General features: G+C 48.9%; 1 protein-coding gene across 1 annotated transcript in view; it reads right to left on the bottom strand.

The window, feature by feature from the left end:
* Kif26b (kinesin family member 26B) overlaps positions 1-20,918 on the bottom strand; it is a 399,395-nt gene extending 378,477 nt beyond the window's left edge. Inside the window, exons 1-2 of the mRNA NM_001109079.3 lie at positions 20,415-20,918; positions 19,224-19,625 (exon numbers count right to left, since the gene is read on the bottom strand). Of these exons, the coding sequence (NP_001102549.2) occupies positions 19,224-19,625; positions 20,415-20,477 (465 nt within the window). The 5' untranslated portion in view covers positions 20,478-20,918. The remainder of the gene's footprint in view (positions 1-19,223; positions 19,626-20,414) is intronic.
* Positions 20,919-22,203: the final 1,285 nt, after the last annotated feature.

Below are 22,203 nucleotides of genomic sequence, written 5' to 3'. Positions count from 1 at the left end.
TTCCCTTCCACAGCTATGATATTCTACTTCCAAGTTCTCACATGTTTTCCAGGGCCCTGACACCATTCCTCTCCAGACAGAGAATGTCAATATCGCACAGGAAAGAGGGAAGAACCTTGAGTTCCAATGTCTCAGAGTGAAATGTAAGAGTTAAACAAAGTCTTCCTACCTAGCTATGACTCCCCTCTTCTGACTGCACAGGGAGAACCGTTGTAAAGAGACATTTTAGTGAACATCAATTAAGACAAAGGGGATCTCAGAACTCAGGTTATGGCCTCTCAGTTGTTTTAATTGTGGCTGCATTGGGTCACTCTCTACATCTCTCCTCAAAGTCGTGTCTAATTTTTTGTACTTGTTTATACTCTTTCCTTCCTTCCTTCCTTCCTTCCTCCCTTCCTTCCTTCCTTCTTTTCTTGTGCTGGGATGGAAACCATGGCTGTGAAGACTCCCAGCAAAGTGCTCCCTACTAAGTTAGAGCAAACAGTTGCTTTATATTGCAATCTAGACTTGACTCTCGAGGATCCATAGTGAATGCTGCCTTCTCCATCCATATGAGCAGGAACCCTGGCTCCCCTTTCCCTCCCTCTTCCACAGTCCCTGTTCTGTCCTTCTGTGTTCATTATACCGGCTCGCCTGAGCTATCCACCATAACCATGCTCACAGTACGGTCCCAGCGGTCCCCCAGAATGGGCCAAGCGGAACACTGAGCCTCAAGATTTAGAAAGGAGGTAAGTTTTAAGTAAGAGTCTTGCTTCTAACTTGCGCTCGCGTTTGAAGGAGCTAACATAGGCAAGAAAGATTTTCTTTTTTATCTTTTCACAAAGGGCAGAAAATGGGTCTTCACTTAGCTCTGTGCTACACAAAGGTAAATCCATACTGTGTCTCTGCATAAAATTGAGTTTAGCCCTATCCTAGGAGCACATGACTACAATATTGATGCCATCATCAGAGTCAACACAGATATGCATTTCACAAGACCATCTCTGGGAAGCGAAATTCCGTCCTTGGATTTTCCCCATGGGTACTTCCGGCGGCCACTTCCGGTAGCTACTTCCGGCTGCTGCCTCCCTATGTGCCACAAGCTTTAACTTCCTTCTCTGCTGGAATGCTCTGGGGGGCTGGAGGCTGCAGCTGTAAAGGAATATGAAGGCTTTCACCTCAGGCTCACTGCTCTGCATCCAGGCTACCTTGGCAGCATGTGAGAGCAGTCGCTGTGCTACCTAATGTCCCGCTCCAGACAAAAGTTGCTGTTTTAGCTTTACACCCTGGTGTAAAGCTGGTCTCAGCCAGGAGTTGGAAAAGAGGCCACAAGGAAACTCCCAATTAGCCACAGTCCAGGAGAACAGTTTGAAGGAGACTTTGCAAGGAAAGCCTAGGATCCGGACAGTTGGATGACAGTGTTGCGTCGTCTGTGGCAGAACCTTGGATATGTCACATGACAGCAGAGATCTTATCTCTATAATTTGGATTGAGAATACCCCCTGGGGGCAGGGGAAGGGGCTCATGTTGTGAACACAGTCCTCAGCTTGTGGTACTACAATAAAGGGTATGGAGCCCTTAGGAGGCAGAGCCCAGCTGATAGAAATAGGTCACTAGGAGCGGACTTTGAAGGTTACCGTCTTGATTCTAGTCTGGCTCACTCTCCCGTCCCAGTCTGTTACCTTGTGAAAGGTCTCCTATATGTTCTCACCTCCATGAAATCTTCCATGTCTGTCTTGTGTGATGGACTGAAACTGAGAGCCAAAATCTGCCTTTCCTCCTTTAAGCTGTTTATGTCCAGTATGAAGCATGAAGCCGCATGAACACAGCTAATAATATACCTGGGGAGTGTCCGACACCAGAAAGGTGGGTGTGTCGACAACCCACAAAACCCCACAAGTCCAGAAGGACTCTTCTGTAGAGAAAGCTGGGCAGGAGTCAATCCAGAGGGCAGGCAGGAGTCGTGAGCTCTAACCTGACTCATGGGGTATACTGGTCTAGGATCTAGAGCCCTCAATAGTGACTAGTGACTGGCTCTAGGCGACAACACTGCATTAATGGATATGGATGGAGGAAATCTTTCTCCCCTTCCCTCCCCCCACTCCTTTTCTTTCTTGTGTCTAGTACAAAAAAAAATGTTAAAAAAAACTGCTATCCATGACCAGCCCTGATAATTCTTAAAGGGGTGTTGGGCAAAACAAAGTGGGGGAGTGGCCACCTCCCAGTGGGGTAACCTGGAAACCAGCTGTGTAAATATAAGGCGTGTTATCTAATCAGAGCTTTTAAAGGACCCATTTGGTCAGACTCCAAAAAAGTCATATGCACAAAATGTGCTGGCAAATTTGAAGAAGTTACTCTGCCATTGAACATATTGCTGTCAGGGACCCAAGAGTTTAATAAATCATTTTTCTGGAGTTTACAGCAAAACGTGCAATGTAATTATAGCAATGTATTAGGGACTGTTATTCAGGGAGCCATTCAATGTGCTAGGTTCACACATCTATCTGCCAGCTCTTGTGTTTACTCAGTGATAGGGGCTGCCTGCATGAAGCTCTTCGCACTGTTACAGGCACACACGAAACACTCCCGTGGTAGCTGGTGGCCCAGGCTGTCCCAGGGCAGATGCAGAGAGAAGAGCTGTCAAGCTATTCCCAGAAAGTAAACTGATTTCTTTTTTTTTTTTCTTTTTTTTTTTTTTTCGGAGCTGGGGACCGAACCCAGGGCCTTGCGCTTCCTAGGCAAGCGCTCTACCACTGAGCTAAATCCCCAACCCTTTGATTTCTTTTTTTAAAGATAGAGTGATCTTATAGCCCTCCACAGGAATCCTGATTCTTATCTGAAATGCCCCCTCCCCCTCTCCAAGGACTGTGATGGGGATCTAAAAAGGTAGCAAGCAGTGGGTGGGGGGAGGCAGAGGGTACATGCAGCAAGAAGTGCAGGGACCACCGAGTGCATGTCTTGTCTCCTGCCACATGTTGGTCTTGGCATCTTAGAGGCTGCCGTAGAGTGAAATAGGTGTTGGCTGTGTAGAGAAGCTCCTGGAGTTTAGAGTCACCACCTACAGGAAATGAACTTTGTTTCTATGACATGGAGATTTGGTTGAGCTCTAACCTGACTCATGGGGTATACTGGTCTCCTCACCTGTCAAGCAGACAGCAAAATGCCTGCCTCACAGGGCACCAGCGAGAGATTTGTCCTAATGTACTCACATGTACCAGAATGTTAGCTTCCATGGTCTGTGGTTGCCTGCCCAGGCAGTTCCCAGGAAATCTCTTCTCTGGTTGAGGACATGCTTTTCTGAAGCTGATGTCCAGGCTGAGTCTTTCCAGCTTATACACTCAGGGGAGGCCTTCACTATGCCCCACCTCCATTCCCTTTCTTGTCAGAGGCATTAATGGCTGCTTCTGAGCATATTTTGTCTGGCACATAGTAGGCACTCATTAAATGTTAGCATCCAAACTCCTGCCCCAAGTCGCCATGTCATAGAAACAAAGTTCATCTCATGTAGGTGGTGGCTCTAAACTCCAGGAGCTTCTCTACGCAGCCAACACCTACTTCACTGTGCGGCAGCCTCTAAGGCCCACTGCCCTGTGGTGATGAAGCATCAGTGGCTAAAATAGCAAGAGTCCAATAGTATTCCTCACCAGAAACTTAAAATGTTGGTCCAAATTGACATGACATAGTGACTCTGCCCTATGTAAGAAAGATAAAGGTTTGAGAAACCCATGATCTGCTAAATACACACCAACATGGGACCCCATTCTCCTTCAGTGCGTGTGGAGCGGAGGGCTACTTTAGGGGTTGGGGATTTAGCTCAGTGGTAGAGCGCTTGCCTAGCAAGCACAAGGCCCTGGGTTTGGTCCCCAGCTCTGGAAAAAGAAAAAGAAAAAAAAAAAGAGAAGGGAGGGCAGTGCGTGTGGAGCAATTGTCCTTCTGTCCACGTATCCACCAGGTCCGTGTTCTTTGGCCTTCACAGTATAAATGTTGTGTGTCAGACTTGATGCTGGTGACAGACACAGAGCTGTGTAACTCTTCCCAGCCTGCTGGGTGCTGGGTACAGACACTGTGGTGAACGGAGTTTTGGGTACAAGGGAGCAGCATTGAACTGTTGTCCCTCTCTGTATGATGTTGGAGATTGAACCTATGGCCTCCCGCACAGGAGGCAATCCCCCTAAAACCGGCCTGTTTCCCCAACTCATTCCCTTCTTTCTTAAAGTATAAGGGAGGTTACATCTGTCTGTGCAGAAGAGAGGGACAAGTTTCCATTGTGAAACTGAGGCTACAACACATGACCTGTGATCGGAAATGCCTTGAGAATCTGAGGGAACCTTAGGAAATTCAGCGCTGGCCAATGAAGTGTCGGAAGTGCCTGCTTCATGCTCAGCACGGAAAGACTCAGAGCCAGCTGTGCTGTTCTCCTCTGCCTTCCAGACCCTACAGGAGTCTAAAGCTTCTAATGCAGGAGACATCTTCCAGACTCCCCACCACCATCTAGGGGACAATCATGGGTTATCACATCACATAGGACAGAGACAATGCAAACAAAAGGGTTATAGTCAATGGAATGGCCTGAGGGGTCTGCACCTCGGCAGGTGACTTCTGCTGGATGCAGTAGGCTAAGTGTTCATGTTTCCCCAAAAGTCATGCTTGGAAATGAAACCATTGGCATCCCTCAAATGATGGCAGAAGCATAGAGACTATGTCAAGGGGGCAGCGAAGCTCTTTGTCTTAGTCATGGTTCTAGTGCTGTGAAGAGACACTATGACCAAGGAAACTGTTATGAAAGAATGAACTTCACTGGAGGCTCGATTACGGTTTCAGAGGCTTGACTATAGTTCATTGTCATCACATAGGGAACATGGCAGCACACAGGCAAATATGATGCTGGAGATGTAGCTGAGAGTTACTTCTGGATCCGAAGGCAGCAGGAAGAGAAAGTGACCCTGGGCCTGGCTTGACTTTTGAAAACTCAAAGCCCACCCCTCACTGGCACACTTCCTCCAGCATGGCCACACCTCCTAATCCTTCTCAAGCAGTGCCACTCCCCGATGACTAAGCATTCAAGTATATGAGCCAATGGGGGCCATTCTTATTCAAACCACCACAGTCTCACAGACAGAGTACAGGCCCTCATAAAAGAGACTCCGAACAGCAGGCCAGTATTTTCTGCCCTGGGAAAGGACACAGAAGAAGAGGGGGTGGGGGTGGCGAGTGTGAAGCAGAGAGCAGCCATGAGCAGGCTCCACGGGGGCCTGGACCTCAGGCCGCCTGAGAATTGAAGAAAACAAGTCCATCTGTCCGCCCAACTCTCACAACTCTGCAGCCTGAGAAGGCCATCCTTGCCCCATCAGTTTCTGACCAGTGGTGACAAGTTTGTTCTTTGGGGTACCCAGAAGACATTTCTACAAGCCTCCAGCGGGATCCTTACATCCCTTTCCTCTGCAAAGGGCAAAACGATGATGCAAGCAGATGGTTGTGCAAAACCAAGAACATGTTGACAAAGGCTCCTCGAGGACCCCAGAGAGCCAGCCCACAGACACCCGGCTCTGCCTCGGAGAAGGGAGCCTCCTGCCGCTGCAGCTTTCTCTTAGGAGACCAAGAGGCCATGTCAACAGGCCAGCACTACTGCCCAGAACATCACCTCCACCTCTGTAGCCCACCAGCCGGCTGCTTCCCCTCACCCAGCAATGGCTTCATTACCCATCAGAGGACAGGAATCATTTGTTTTGTTTTTACCCTCTTCTTCATCAAAAACTTTAGAGAATTTAACTATTTAAAAAGGAATTAGGGGCTGGGGATTTAGCTCAGTGGTAGAGCGCTTACCTAGGAAGCGCAAGGCCCTGGGTTCGGTCCCCAGCTCCGAAAAAAAGAACCAAAAAAAAAAAAAAAAAGGAATTAATATGTATCGTGTGCACAGAGAACTATCTACTGCATGCACAAAGCAACCCACAAAGCAAGACGCTGATCAACCGCTAGTGACATGCGTGGGTGCAGGTAGGGAGACAGACATGGGTGGGCAAAGGATCAGCAGAAACAAATTCTGTGGAAACTACCATGGGACTTGGAAGCCCGTGGGCCTCTACATGGCCACGTGAGCTTCTTAAGCCTCCACCAAGCTCCTGGCATTGACTTCTGAACCACCATAAAGGGTATGATTGGAATCACTGGAAACTACAAGCACCCTATAAAAAGATGAATTAACTCCCACACAAAGTCTGCAACCCTTGGTTTCCTTCCCCATGCAGGAAGCAGAAGTCCCAATCAAGCATATTAAAGCCAGGCCTTTGTGCTAAGTTTGCCACCCTGGCTACAAAAAAAAATTAAATAAATAAATAAATAAATAAATAAATAAATAAATAAATAAATAATGCTCATAAAGCCATCACTGGCCAACCTGCAGCTGGCACTGGCTTCCTCCCTCAGCCTGTGGGACAGCCGACCTCGGATGAATGCACTCTTAACTGCACAGCTCAGTTTATTAGCTGCCTTGACCTCCAATAAAACCTTCAGCCTAACAGTATCTGAAACCTGAGACAGGATGTCCACTGAGTCATGAACCTCTGTGCTCCCTTCAGGGCTCTAAAAGCACACAGGCACACACACACACACACACACACACGCACGCACGCGCACACACACACACACACACACACACACACAGCCATAATATACACATTGCACACATTTATATCCACATCACATATACCACATCCACAGCACACACACATCTCACATCCATACAACATATTCTGCAACCACCCAATCACACACACCTCACATACACCTCCCCCACACACATATGCTTATCTCAGATCCATATCACATACATCAGACACATACACACACACCTCTCACATATATACCACACATATCACGTACATGTCACATATGACACACATATCCTTACATATACATCCATGTACACATACACAACAAACACATATGCATATACCAACTATGTATACATGGTCACACACACACACACACACACACACACACACACACTGTCTCAAAGCATCCTGGGAATTGCAGACCAAATTGCATCAATAAATTTAGAGACAAGGGAAAATAATTGAGCAACCAGCAGCTACAGGCAGAATCAGCCAAAGGAATGAGGAGGGTCACTTATACATAGGCCAGAGCACTGAGCAAGGGTCTGTCCCTGGATGCTCTGCCAGTGTGGTCCGTATGGGCACCCAGAAAATGCCATGGAAGGATGAGGAGTGACAAGTGGTATGTGCCCAGCTCCTGTTCCCCTGGGATGTTCCCAACTCTACTTCAAGCTCCCAGCGTGCTTTGGGCTCACAAAAGCCAAATGCAGCTTTGCTTTTAATATTAGGCCCCTCTGTCATATCTTGATGAAAACCCAGAATGTTGTGTTTGAAATAAGAGTTAGCAGAAGAGTCCCCAGGAAGTGGGTTGTTTAAAGAGACATCCTGGGATAATGATAAAGGAGAAAAACTGAATTGATAGTGACTGAATGGACCCCTTTGACCCAGCAGGCAACTAGACTCATCGTCCTTTCCCTCAGACTGCAGCATTAAATGTGACAGGACCTGGATGTGCAGGTTGAAAATATGTAAATATTGGCCTAGCAGTGGCGATGTGTCTAGACATTTGAAGATACAAACGGAAGAAGGGGAATCAAGGCGGGGGAGTGCTGGGCTAAAGAGCTTTTGATTTAATGATGATTCCAATGTTTAGAGTCCTCATGTTCATTCCTGAATTACTAAGTGAGGAAGCTCCCCCCACAATATTACTAAATCCTAATTGACAGGATAGATATTCTTAATATAAATGGTAAGCATCCCTTTCACAGTCCATAAGGCTGTACTTTCCCTAAAATAATCCTTACCAAACATCTCTTAAAATCAACATGGAGGAACGGGTCAAGTATTACGGACGACACACTTCTGTAACCAGAAGCAGTAGCAGGAAGATCGTCAGTCCTGGTCTATATAGCAAGTTCCAAGCCAGTCAGAGCTACATAGCAAGACCCTAAAATACAATAACAACAACAAAAATGCATGATGGGTCTGGGGACAAGCTCAGTGGTAGAGTGTGCGCTCAGCATATACGAGGCCCAGGGTTCCATGCCCGGCACAGAAAGAAGCAGGCGAACCACCATATCAGTCTACGGCACCTTCGCCAGCATCTGACAGCAGCCTGCTAAGCACTTTCAGGCTCTTGGCTTAACCAGAGCTCCATCTAAGATGTGCCCGGGCTATCCTTCTGGGATGTGAGGGAGGAACTCTCTCTAGCTTTGCAGAGACTCATGGACTCAGGAGAGAATACTGCTGACTCCCATTCCTAGTCTGTGGGAGAAATTTGCACAGCATTCAGAGGTCATGGATTGGATGCCCAACACCAAAGGAGGGAAGAAAGAGAAAGAGAGAAAGAGAGAAAGAGAGAGAGAGAGAGAGAGAGAGAGAGAGAGAGAGAGAGAGAGAGGGAGGACAAATCGAACTATTCCTAAAATCCCGGTGCTAACCCTGCTGGAAGCCACACTGTACTTCCGTGACCAGACAATCCGATTCACCTAACTGTCTGGGATTGTACCAACCTCTGGGACATACAACACTCGCTCCAAACGCACAACTGAGCGGGCGAGCAGGTTATTTTTCTTGAATGACAGTGATTGGCCCCCGAATTCCACTATTCTCTGAATAACCTTTCGGTTAAACAGCCCAGCGGCTCTTGTCTGCTGCCCTTTTTCATTTTGGCCTCTTGTCAGTCACCAAAGTGGTCTCTCACTGCTGCATGAAGTCACCTCATCCCATGGAATCAGGGGAGGGGAGCAATGACATACCTTGAAAGCAGCCATTAGACATAAACTGACAGTGTTTCTTAGGGATGTGTAGCTGCTCATCGCAGCTGATTAAAGAGTGGCCTTACACCACACACCACCTCAACACCCACAGCTACTGTGCTAGCCTAGAAAAGAAGAAAATTCTTCCCTTAAGCAATTACAAATCTCAGACATCACTCAAATGGAATAAAAGAATCATTAAGCTTTAAAAAACATTCTATATTTTGAAGAGCAGAAATTTGTGCATAAGGACCATCAAAGTACCAGCCACCAATCAGGAATGAGGAACAAAAATAACAAGAGACATGATTTAGTCTGTGACACCCTCAGCACCCTCGGATGCAGTCCTAGCGACGCTTGCTCAGCCCAGAGCCTCCCAGTCTGTGCCCAACATTCAGAGCGTGCCCTCCCTTTATATTAAGGTTTACAAGCGCCCTGCCTTCCTTGTCCACTCCGACTCACAGCTGCTACCAGTGTGGGAATTGCAGCCAAGTAGGGGGAGGGTGTCGTCTCTATTTCCAGCCGTCTTCACGAGAATCCATGCGACAGAATCAGCAAAGTAGAACTGCAGAGAAAACTGTCTGAGAAAGATAAAATGGATTGGAAAGCAGACAAGACGAATTCCTGGTGCTGGGTAGATCGGCATGCAGCACACACAGTCACTGGAGGAACTCTCTTCTCCTCCATTCACCGAGGCCCAGAATGCCAAAAGCTACTCCTGTGCTCCTCCCTGGGGTGCTTAGAGCCAGGTGGGAGCTCTCAGGGGGTGGATTTCCATCTATGGCAAAGACTCCCATATTCACAGCAACTGAGCTAAGGAGTAGCCAGCGACCTTTTTCTACTGAGCGCCTGAACTGTTCTGGGGGAGAGAGATAGATGCCTACAGGTTGATGGATGCGTGTGAGAGGTTTCAAAGACTTGGAGATAAAGGAATGGGAAAAGAGTTGAATGGCTTCCTTTTCTCTGGAGCTGTTTCTCTCTCCTCCTGGTTGGTGTCAGGGCCATTAACGACAGAAGGAGAGGGTGGACAGAGGGCGCAAGGAGATTGGCTTTCATTGTATCCAACTCTTCCAGGAAAGTCATTGCAGTACAAGAACATGAAGTGATGGTTCACCGTTACCTCACAGCAGAGAGACCTTCGCTACTACCTGAGGCAGGTCCTCTCAACACACTGTTGAACAGAACTACCAGGCTCACAAAAACCCATGCAGCCTGCCCCTGGTCACAACTAAATAAGGCTGGTTTTGTACCGGAGTCTGCTGATCCTGGGTCTTCATTTTAATGTGTAAGAGCATGAGGAATGGCATCCCCATAACCTCGAAGTGGAGATGCCTCAAATACCTCAATTCTCCATCCACCGCTGGACACACACGCATTCCCTACCTTTCTCCAAGATGCCAGAAACTGTTCAAGTCAAGATTTGCCATAACCCCCTAGTAGCCAACTCCATGGACACTTGAGTCCTTGCCTCCTTGGTTCCTTCAAAATTCAGGGCAAAATTCAGAGGCTCATCCTGGTCCCCAGCACTCTCACAGTTTGGTTTCCATGACGCCATATGCTCTCCCTGACTTTTTGTCACCCTCTTTTCTGGCCTGGGCTGTCTTCCTAATCCCTTGGGCCTCCTGCCTCTTCAGGGCCAATGCTTATGACGCACGCTCAGTCTGCTAATGTGCCCACCTCACATACACAGAGCTCACACCATCTGTGCATTCCACTGCCATTTGCTTTGTGGCAGCTCCAAGATCCATGTCTCCACGTCCAAACCCACCCTAGAGACCCCAGCTAGCCCCAGTGGATGACTTAACCTCAAGGATAACTCCAGCTAGTTCTGTCACACATAGCCACTCCCACCCCCATTAACAAAATATACCTGTGTTCTCTAGCTGGTGCATGGAGAATGGATGCTTCCTGTCCCTTATATCAGCACCCATATATGGCAGATCTCTGAACAGAATCTGCGACATCTTCCCTGACACCTCATTCATATTGCTAGCACTTCAACTCAGTCTGCATAATGTCACTCACACCACTGTGAGGGACCCCCTAGTGGCCCTCCAGGACACTGTCTCAAGACACCCTCTCTCACAATACACGACTGATATTTCAGCCCCCCACCCCAATACCTTCCAATGTCTGCCCATTGCTCAAGAGAAAATCCTGACTCTTTTTTTCTCACAAGGCTCCCTACTCCCTCCCTAACACTTCTCCTGCCCATTACACACACACACACACACACACACACACACACACACACACACACAGAGAGAGAGAGAGAGAGAGAGAGAGAGAGAGAGACAGAGACAGTCAGAGACAGACAGAGACAGACAGACAGACAGAGAGACAGACACAGAGAGACAGTGTACTTGGCACACATAACCCCCTCACGCCCTTCCCTCATCCTAGAACACCCCTGCCCCAGTGTGCTCCTATCCAACCCATCTTTCTAAAGTCATTTCCTACCAGTGCCCTAAGCTTCCTGTGCAGTTCAATTGCTGCTCCTGATATGCCGCTCTCACGGTGTCTGTGTCTAAGAGCAAACAGTGTATTGCTCTAGGCAGGAATTTTAATACTTTTCATATTTTATTTATAATATGATATAATATTACACTGGTACATGAATGAGAATCAGAAATGATCATTGGTATATGACTATCAAAGAAAAAACAATAAATAATGAATTATCAAGTTGAATCCAGTGGCATTTTTTTTTAATGCAGTGTGACTGAATAGGCTTTATAGCAGGAATTCAAGGAGAGCTCATCACCGGGAAATCAATGGTGATAATTTGCATTAAAAGTTCTTGGTAGGGTTGCAGAAATGGCTCAATGGTTAAGGCCACTGACTGCTCTTCTAGAAGTCCTGAGTTCAATTCCCAGCAACAACATGGTGGCTCAAAACTATCTATAATGTGATCTCATACCCTCTTCGGGGATGCAGGTGTACATGCAGATAGAGCACCCAGACATTTAAATAATAATAATAATAATAACAACAACAACAACAACAACAACAACAAAAGTACTCAGTAGATTATGATACCTGCTCCTTAGTTTACAATAAAAACCTAAGGAGGAACTAGGGAGATGGTTTGGCCAGTGAAATGCTGACCTACAAGGATCAGTTTGATCCTAGAACCCATGTGAAGCATCCAGGCACGGTAGCAGGCTCATGCCTGTAATCTCAGGCCTGGGCAGGCAGAGGCAGGACAATCCTTAGGTTTTCTGGCCAGTGTCAGTGCAGCAGAACTAGTGAGATTTGGAATGAGAGACTCAGGCTCAAAAATTAAGTCAGAAAGAGACCAAGGAAGATACCTTACATCAACCTTGACCTCAGACCCTCACCCTCTCCCACACATGGCCACAGTACAAAGCACTAAACAAAATGAAAACGTTTGAGGAATGTTTACTCCCAGAGGCTGGGAGTGCAGCACAAGTTCATTGTTTGATAATATTTAGTGTTTTGTTCTCTGGTCCATTGGGAGATCTTCTGGGTTTATAATGAACTATATAGATCAATTTCTTGTTTTCTAAAATATTGATCTATTCCATTTTCCCCAACCCTTTTAATAAAACATCCATTTTCCCACTACCAGTTAAAGATGCTACTATGATCACAGACCAAATTTTCAGTTGTACTCAGGTCCATTCCTATATTTTATTTTCTATTGAATATTTTTCTGTTTCCTGTGTACCGGTAATACACCATTTAATTATAAAAAGTTTAAAAATAATTTAAAAAGAAGCTTTGCCACATGTTTGGTAGGGATAGACCTTAGCTACGTAGTGCGTTCAAGGCCAACCTGGGCTAAATGAAACACCTTTTCAAGAACAGAAAGAATAAACGTTAACTAAGGAAGTAAAGAGATCCCTCCAATGGATGGCTTTCTATTCAGAATTCAACGGCCATTTTTCTCCAGGGGGGTTTCTTGAGAAGGCCCAAAGACAACAGCTAGAAGGATGGTATATACAATACGTACAAACTGACATGATATTTTGATCAACATCCCAAACGTTAACTAAGGAACACAGTTGTATCTCATCCTTCAACGCCTCTACCAGTGGCCGTAACGATGGGCTCCTTCAAACCGATGCCCAGAACTGAGGAAGTTCAACAGAGTACCCATTCAACTAGGAGCGCCTCAACCCAATGGGATCACTCAACAGGTTATAAGGAAAAGAAGGAAGGGAGACCCTACACCACTCGCCAGCTTGTAATCTCTGGGGACAGAGTGGCAGGGAAGCCTAATGAGCCAGGTATCCACGTGACCCTGACTGTCCACCACAGGTTCCTTTTCTTGGTTCAGGATGGAGCCTCAGCAGATCAACAAGGGGGAGGAGCAGAGAACGTTGCTTCTCCAAACCCATCATACTTCAACTGAAATAGCTCCTCAGGACCTCTACAGAGTTGTACAATCCCATGTTCCAGGTCCCCGAGTATGAAGTTGTCATCTGCAAGTGCAGAGACCGTTAACATCTTCCAGCAGCAATATCTCACTTGTTCTTCTAACAGTGACCCTCAAGGGCTAAACGGGGAAAGCAAGCTTGGATTCCCCAGTCTTTGTGTGTTATGTGTGTGCGTGTATGCATGTGTGTGTGTGCGTGCGTGGGTATGTGTATGTGTGTGTGTGTGCATGTGTGCGTGTGTGTGTGTGTGTGAGAGAGAGAGAGAGAGACTAACTATAATAACCATGATAATAACCACAATAAGTGCCTATAACTCCAAGACAAAGAAATCACATGCATCCGTATTTTTCTATGAGGCTGTCTGTCAACCTTGGCACACTGCTTGGCACACAGACAATAACTGTCAATCATCCGTCATTACTCTCACCATCACATTATTAGCTGATGATTGGTGTGGTCTGTGACTTAACACCAAAGAGCAACTGACCTAAATTTTAATTGACTTAATCATTCCAAACCCTGACAAACTACTAGCCTCAGACATTTAAATTTGTAATGCAATGATCTTGTCTAGAATGAGTGTGTGTGTGTGTGGGGGGGGTGATGATTACCAGTTGGGGAGTCTTTCAAATGAATAGTCACTTCCAAAACTAACCATGTTGGTTCTAGTCTTAAAAATCTGGCAGAATGAAATGTTGTTATGGAAGAGACTGCCCCCCGCCTGGCTCCACTAGGAATGTTTTTATAAACTCTGGAGATGGCTTCGAGGGTCTTAAGTGACAAATGCTACAGCACTTCTCCATCCCTGCTGATTTGTATCAGTTGTCTCTTCATTTCAAAGAGCCAGAGGTCAAGGAGGGGCGCTGTGAAATCCTGTCTTCGGGAGACAACATGGCTGTCACAACCCTGAACTTAGAGGAGCTGTGCAGGTCCTACACAAGGACAAGGCTGGAAAAATCCAGGCATTGGTTGATATAGATGGTCTCCTGGAACTGGGGATCTGTGGGCAGTGGATGTTGCTGATGAAGGGAAAATCATTCTTTACTCGCCTTGAAGAATGTGGCCATTGATAGGTTACCTGTGCCCGGTGAACGGCCCCATACCCATGAACAGATGGGCAGCACTGACTGGGACTTGGTGGTTATCAAAAAATAAAAGAGAGCATGAATTTGGGATGGGACTGTTGTGATGGTTTGAATATGCTTGGCCCAGGGAGTGGCACTATTAGAAGATGTGGCCTTGTTGGAGGAAGTGTGTCACTGTAGGGTGGGCTTGGAGACCCTCCTCCCAGCTGCCTGGATCATCTTCTTCCTTCGGGTGAAGATGTAGAACTCAGCTCCTCCTGCACCATGCCTGCCTGGATGCTGCCATGCTCCCGCCTTGATGATGATGGACTGAACCTCTGAATCTGTAAGCCAGCCCCAATGAAATGTTGTCCCTTATAAAACTTACATTGGTCATGGTGTCTGCTCACAGCAATAAGACCCTAACTAAGACAACTGTGTTGGGGAGAGGGAAGGTACTGGGGGTAATGGAAGGTAAATATGATGATATTTCACGTACACATGTTTGAAAATAAGGGGAAAGAGAGTCTGCATGTATGTCTGCACACCACTTCAATGCCTTGTGCCTCCAGAGGCCAGAAGAGGATTGAAGCCCCTGGAACTGGAGTTACAGACAGCTTTGAGCCATCATGAGGGAGCTGGGAATTGAACCCCTGTCCTCTGGAAGAGCAGTGCTCTTAAATAAGGAGTCATGGCTCCAGTGCCTCTCCACCCCTCCCCCAATAAGGAAACATTTTTTAAATATTTTCAAAATGAGAAGGATTCTGAAGGTGCTTTTTAAAGATGTGTCCTTAGAGTTAGGGAAATTAGTCTGGAATTCCTTCATAATTCATAAATATTTCAAATGTAAAGTCTAGTTTATCTGTGCAAAACACTATAATGGCTTTAGGGGGTTACTTTTAAATGGAGTTATTTTTCATATCCCTTCCTCTTTTGGAACTGGCAAAATACAGAAATATTTATTTATATCTCCCCAAGTCTAGACTTACTTGGGCTCTGGCTATTTAGAGCCCACGTTTGGTGTTTTTAACCCGGGACACATTCTTCTCTTTCATCCCTGTCACCCCCGGGTCACCCTGCTCAGGATGTCTGGCTAATCTTGCTGATATTTCTGGGGCATAGATGGACTCAGAATATGTGAGTGAGGGGGAAAAAATCAGATAGGACCATAGTTCTGAACCTTTCTTTTACATAAGAGATTGTCCTTTGTTGGGGTGGAAATGAGCAGATTCAGATAACCTGAGCCCAACCTGGAGCATCCCGGCTTTCCCCGGGGAATTTCTTTGGGCCGATGTGTCGTGGGCTTTCCATGCAATTCAAAAGTTCTGTCTCAGCTATCAGAATGATCTAGGTTAGCGCAAAAAAGGAGAGGCTCCTTCCGTGGCTGCTCTCTCTGGCTCCGTGCCTCGACTGTCTATAAAAACTGGAAAGGCGTACTCACCACAAGGCAGGAAATGTTTTATATTTACAGAGTGAAACATGACAGTGGGGAAAAGGACAGTCCTCACTGAAAGTCCCAACACTGTCCCGCTACCCCACTCCTCTGTTTTATCCGTGCACTCCCACTTAACCAAAGCTAAAAAAAGAAAGAACATCAACTGGCCAGCACTTTCTTACTGAGGCAGTAAAAGTCAGTCAGAAGGGTTTACGGCCTGACAACAGGATGGCACATCTCCTTGCCCGGGTAAGTTGCCCCTAAGAGGATGAATTCAGAGCAGAGTTTTCACTCTCGGGGTTTTGAGATAACCTGCCACTATCTGATTTATGGCTAAATCTGCCTTGCCTCCTGATCTCCTCTCTAGAAAACTCAAGTTATTACCATCACCATCTTTCTCTCTACACTTCTTGCTCTGTCAACAATATCATCATTAACTGGGTTACCCAGCTATATCCAAGTCTCTCAATGGTCTAACATGAAACCCTATCTCCCAGGGGTCATACAACTGGTCTACCCTAAAGCCCAAGAGCCCAGTCTTCCAGACGGCATGCACTGTCAAGGACGCTCAGACTCAGGTGGTGACTCTTGGGGCATCAGAGGCAGTCTTTAGTTTGAGGAGACAACCAAATGCCCCTTCATCACCTCACCTCACCCAGCTGTCCCCAAAATAAGAGGGGGGACTCTATAGAACTTGTTACCAGCAATGAACACATTGAGGGAAATCATCTGACATCACAGGGATGAAACGTGAACTCATCAGATTAGAATGTGGTTGTGGGCAGTACCTTTCAACAACACTCTGATTCTGTAAACTATAAACTTCCAGGATATTGTCTGCAAGATAAATGTCAATTTCATATCTCTCTCTCTCTCTCTCTCTCTCTCTCTCTCTCTCTCTCTCTCTCTCTCTCTCTCTCTCTCTCTCTGAGGAATAGAAGCACTTTTTGAACCTTGCCTTGTAACAGACACTCCAATCATCTAACCACTGGGTTTTTTGTTTGTTTGTTTGTTTGTTTGTTTGTTTGTTTTGTAGCTGTGCTGATGAGAAAGTTAAAAGTAAGACAAAATTCTAAAGAATTTAAAAATTTATTGTATTAAGATGTGAAACTGACTCTCAATCATTGCAAAGTAAATCGGTGCTGCGTTCTGAAGTAAGGGATTTCAGGACATGCTCTCCTGCCTCTGACTTCTGAATGACGCTGCAGAAGGCTTTTCATACTACCTAATACGACTTAATACCCTATTTGTGAAAATATTCCCCAAATATGGTTAAGCATCTTAAATGAATTATGAAAATGGTTTTTGCTAATTACTCCCTCAAAACCATGTCTTTATCTTCCCAGACTCTTGTTCTCCGGGGGCGAATTACATGTTGGGGTCACAATGACATCCCTTGTTCTACTGAAATTTAACTCTTTCAGGGCCTGCAGGCTACAGAGGTTCTGCTCATAAATCAGCACTTACACGGCTTGCTCGTAAAGCCGAGAAGAAATGCCTTGTCTCAGGTGGACAGGGCCCACCATGCAGAGGGCACCAGAGAACATGGCATTTGTTTGATTAAAATGATACAAACATTAAAGATGTTGTAGAAATTGTATCCAATTAGAAGGTGACAATCTTAACATTTACACAATCCCTAAAGTTATTGTTCCCAAAGACAACTTTAAATTAAGGCTCTATAACTCACTATCAGAGAGCCACACCAAAGCATCCTTATTCCTGGCTGATCCCGGCAAGCTCCCTTGTACCTAATGCTAATGTCTTTACTAACTCTGGAAGCCGTGTGTGATGTTCTAATGTGCACTCAGTCAGTGGCCAACCCCAAGACTCACAGCTCTCCTCTTGATGCCCCTGGATCCTAGAGCAACTGAGACGTGGCACATCCGAGACTTGGCTACATCTGGAGTCACAGCTCCCTCTACAATACGATCAGTTTCACATCACTTTTATTTCAGCCAATAAATAAAATCCGAACACATAGTGCACTGCCTTCTAAGCGGTGTGAAATGAATTTTCCAGGTGGTTTCAACAAAAACAAAGGCCCCCGTCTCCCGCACGACCCCATAAATCACCAAGTGTGCAGTTAAGCTTCAACCTTTGTTTCTTCCTGTCCGTGTTCCTTCACCCCTTCCCTTTTTAGGAGAGGAGTTGGTGCTCCTTCACTCTTGCACAAGAGGAGCGTTCAAACAAGAGCAGGAAGAACCCCTATGAGCATGTGACCTCAATGTTCTGAGATAATTTTGGTGGCCTGTGACTTATTAGGATCACAAATATCAGCCACTGTCACATCTCAAGCATCAGGATCTCTCAAATCTGTATCCGTCAAGCCTCTCTCACACCAATCCACAGCCCCTCTTTTGTAACTCTCAACACAGATGAGAATACACGATGGACAATGGCTCCATCAGAAGACAAACTCTCGGCAGATAAGGTTAGCGTTCACCAGGACCTGCTGTCTCAGGGGCTGTGCTTTGAACTGGGTGGGAAATCAAGAAATATCAATGGGAAAAATTAAAGTAAGTCTGCGTTCCAGGAAAGGTGTTAAATCAGGTCAGTGTAGCACGCAAGGCTGGGAAAGGCTCCTCGCCCCGAGATTTACTCTTGGGGTATCCTGGAAGATTAATGAAGGGACGACAAAAATGCCAAATGGACAATAACCCAAGTTAATTATTCTCGAGATAAGTTCTAGATTTATAAAACCAATTCTCCCGGTGGTGATTTTTCACGTTTTAAATTTTACAGCAGACTGAGGCTGTCTGTGTAATTGAACCCTGGTATACAAAACATCCGTGTGTGTGTGTGTGTGTGTGTGTGTGTGTGTGTGTGTGTGTGTAAGCAGAAGACGCAGGCAGATGTGGTGACTCCTATGCTCCGCTATTCGAAATCACAACATTTCATTCCAAAAGTCACATAAAAATAAACCAGAAAGATGCCATCGAGCAGTGTCGGCAATCTCGACAGCAATGTGGTCTTCTTGATGTTTCTCTCGAACCACTGATAAAAACTCTTTGAAGCGGAAGAGTAAATATTATCGTGTGGTAGTTCTTGGACCCAACTGTGCAAATACAACTGCATTGTGTTCGGCTCTGGGGGCTCCTGGCTGGTCAAACCACGCAGACCAGGTTGCTATGGAGGAACCAATGTGCTTACTAAAGAAACCCAGGAGCAGGCCAGGATACGGCTCAGCTCACACAGCGAGCCACCTCTTAATCTTCCTCAGATAGACACATGGAGTGTTAAGAGAGAAAGGCTGGCTTTGGGAAATGTGTTTCTGTGATGCAGGGAAGGTAGAGCCACAAATGAGCCATTGGAACTGCAAGTCCCAGCAGCTGGCTGTTACTGCCCCCTTTGGCAAGCTGCTGCTGCTGAATCGCAGACAGGGTAAGGAGAACTGTAGGGCTTACCCACTGGGGGCATCCCCCTGCGCCACGAGGCCCGGTGCTCAGCTAGGTGCCTTACACCCGGGCGCCCCGAGGCAGCATCCTAAGGTGGGGCGCAGCTTCCCACAGAGCACCCCCACAGTAGCTCACCTTGCCCGGGAGGGGTCCCGGCAGCAGCAGCTTGAGAGCCTGCCTCTTCAGCTCCACCAAGCGGGCGTTACAGTTCTCGCACCAGACGCCCCGGTCGGAGCCGGGGGAGGAGCCGCCGCCGCTGCCCGAGCCAGGGGAGCCGGTGCCGAAGCCCGGCGAGCCGCCCAGGGAGCCCGGCGAGCTGGTACCGATGCCCGGAGACGCCGGTCCTGGAGAGCCGGTGAAGGAGCTCGGGGACGAAGTGCCCGAACCCGGGGACGGAGTACCCGAAGAGCCCAGCGCAGAACCTGCTCCCTCCGGGGTGGGTCGGCTCCCGGCGCGCGACTCCTCGTAAGCCTTGCGGTACCAGCTCTCAGGAGAGAAGGGCGCAGAGGGCTTGGTGGGCGAGCACATTTCATTCACCTGCGGAAGAGACACGCGGCGTCAGGCCCTGCAGGGCCACCGGTCCCCGGCGCTGAGGCGGGGAGGGGGATGGCCGCCGTCCTGCTCTCACTGATGCGAACCTGCCCTCCATCTATGTCCATCCTTCAAGTGACCAATCCTTAAGGGAGTCCTGTCCCATCCACCCTCGCCAGAGTGACCGCGCGTAGGTCCCCCACCATTCCTCCTGGGGTCAGCAGAAGAGCTTGTGGGGTATGGGTATCCTGCAGCTTCTGCGAGAACACCCAGAAAATCAGCGCACCACTCTTTCAAACCCGGTACCTACCCCAGCAAGGGTCTAGGTACACAGTACTAGAACACCCTATCCCAGGTGTGGGTGACTGTGACTTCTGGATGTTTACTCATTGAGGGCACACACACACACACACACACACACACACACACACACACACACACACCCGGTGCCGCAGGTAATCAAAGGGGCTCCCCGCTCCGGAGCAGCGATCCGAGGGAACCGCAGAGGAATTCCTGGGAAACACTCCCCCTCGGCTTAACTCTGCCTGCAAGTCCCGAAATACTGCAAAAGTTAAGGGTGTGAGGAAAGGGAGGAAACGAGGGCCGAAGACATTCCGGTAGCCAGGCGAGCTGCAGACCCGCCTCCACGCACGCACGGCCCCGCCGGCCGTGGAGACGCCGGTGCACCGGAGAGCTGGGGACCCTGCATCCGCCGCTGGCTCCCGGGAAGCAGAGGACACCCGCCCAAATGAGTCCCTGGGAACCTATCTCCGCGTGGACGCGACCACAACTTACCCCGTATTTCTTGCCCCTGGTGGAGACCGCGAGCCTCTCTTTATTTCCAGCTACCGAATTCATGGTGGCTCTTCCAGAGGAAAGGGTCTAAATGCTCCCACAAGGCTACATCCAAAAGGTCTGCCAACCCAGAAGGCGTCCCCCCTCGTGGTAGGGGTTGGTCGTCAAGTCAAGGTTTCTTAATGGGGGCTTGGGAAGAATAAAAGCAAATGGACCCCAGAAGTGATAGCACCAATTTGCAGGAAGGGTTGGAGCGGCTGGTGGTTCTCAAATAATGGGTCTTCTCATCCCTCTGCCTCCTCCAGCCACGCGTCCTCTCTTCGCGGTCACATCCAGATCGCTAGCATTTTCCTCCGCCCGGCCGGCGCGTTCTCCTTTAGCGGGGCCGACAGGAGGAGGACGAGAAGGCGGCGAGGACGCAGGGCGGCTGCAGGGAAGGTGGGCGAGCCCTCTCCGAGCCGAGCCGGCGGTGGGAACTTGCCTCCTTCCCCGAGCTCGCTAACTGAGTTCAAAGAAATTCTCCCAAAATATAAGGATCCAGACTCGGGGAGGAGCCTCGGCGTGTCGCCGAGCCAATATGCGCCGTCCCGTTTTCTCTTGACAGTTGCGCGCAGGGCAGGGAGAGGGCGGCTGTGCGCGGCCGGAGAGCAGCCCGCGGTCAGGACGCCTGTGTGCGTCCGGGCGCAGCGCGGAGCCTAGGGAACCTCGGTCCCGCCGCCTCGGAGCCCGCCCGGCCGCCGCCGCCGCCGCCGCCGCCTCGCCGGCCGCGATCCATTTACAGCGCGGCGCTCGGGCCTGGCATCGCCAGGCGCAGCCCGGGCGGGGGTGGGGTCGTAAATCTGACTCCAGGCGGGGAAGTTGCTGGCTAGGGGCCCGCGGCCGGGGGCTCCGGTGCTACCCACCACCGGAGCCTGTAGCTCGGAGCCGGCCGAGCTGCGCCGAGACGCAGCGCCCGGGCCTTCCCGCCCCCCTCCCCGGGAGCTGGTCTCTTCCTGGCAAGGCTTGCAGGTCTGCCTTTGAAAAGCCGTGCAAACGGATTGAGTCACAAACAAGTCCGCAAACAGGCCGGGGCCAACCCCCCGCCCTTTGTTCTCCCAGACCTGCCTGGTAAACCTTGCCTTGATTCGCCCTCCTAGCCCCAGCGGGCCAGGGGACCCTCCTCCCCTGGACCCCGATTTGAGCACCCGGAGCCTTGAGCACCCCGCCCGCCCACCGGCCCAAGGCCCTGTTAATGATGGGGAAACCTCCCGAGACCCACGCAGGTGAGCCAGGGACCCAGCCTGCCGCTACTAGACTGGGGAAACTGAGGGATCGGCCGCGCCACGCGCGCGCGGGAGGACTGCGCGGGCCTGGAGAGGGGGTGTGGCGCGAGCTGCTCGGCCTCGGAGGCGGGGATCCGTCCTCTCGTCCCCTTGCACGATTGCCTGACAGCACCCGGACCTGTGGGATCTCCAGAGCACCCAGCTGTCGCCCGCTGTCTGATTCCCGTCCCCCCACGCACACCCCCACCCCGCGCAGAGCCCCGGAGCGCAGGAAGCCGGCGTACGCCGGGCTCCACACGTGGCTGCTCCGGGGTGTCATTTTTCATTTCCCGGGAGGACATTTCTTCTGGTGAGCCGGCAGGTCTATTTTGTTGTGACCTTTAATTAACACCCCGCGAGACGCCTCCTGCAGGGCCAGCCGGGCGCAGAGATCACGTGTGGTGTAATGGCATCTGGGTACCCCGGAAAGACCTGGCCTGGGGCTAGGCGGGGGCAGGAGGACATTTCAGGCTTCCCTAGTCGCTGTC

The sequence above is a fragment of the Rattus norvegicus genome, chromosome 13 (assembly GCF_021556685.1).
Source record: "Rattus norvegicus strain SHRSP/BbbUtx chromosome 13, alternate assembly SHRSP_T2T, whole genome shotgun sequence".
NCBI lineage: Eukaryota > Metazoa > Chordata > Mammalia > Rodentia > Muridae > Rattus > Rattus norvegicus.
Note: the sequence above shows the minus strand (reverse complement) of the source record. Positions and strands in the feature narration are given on the sequence as shown.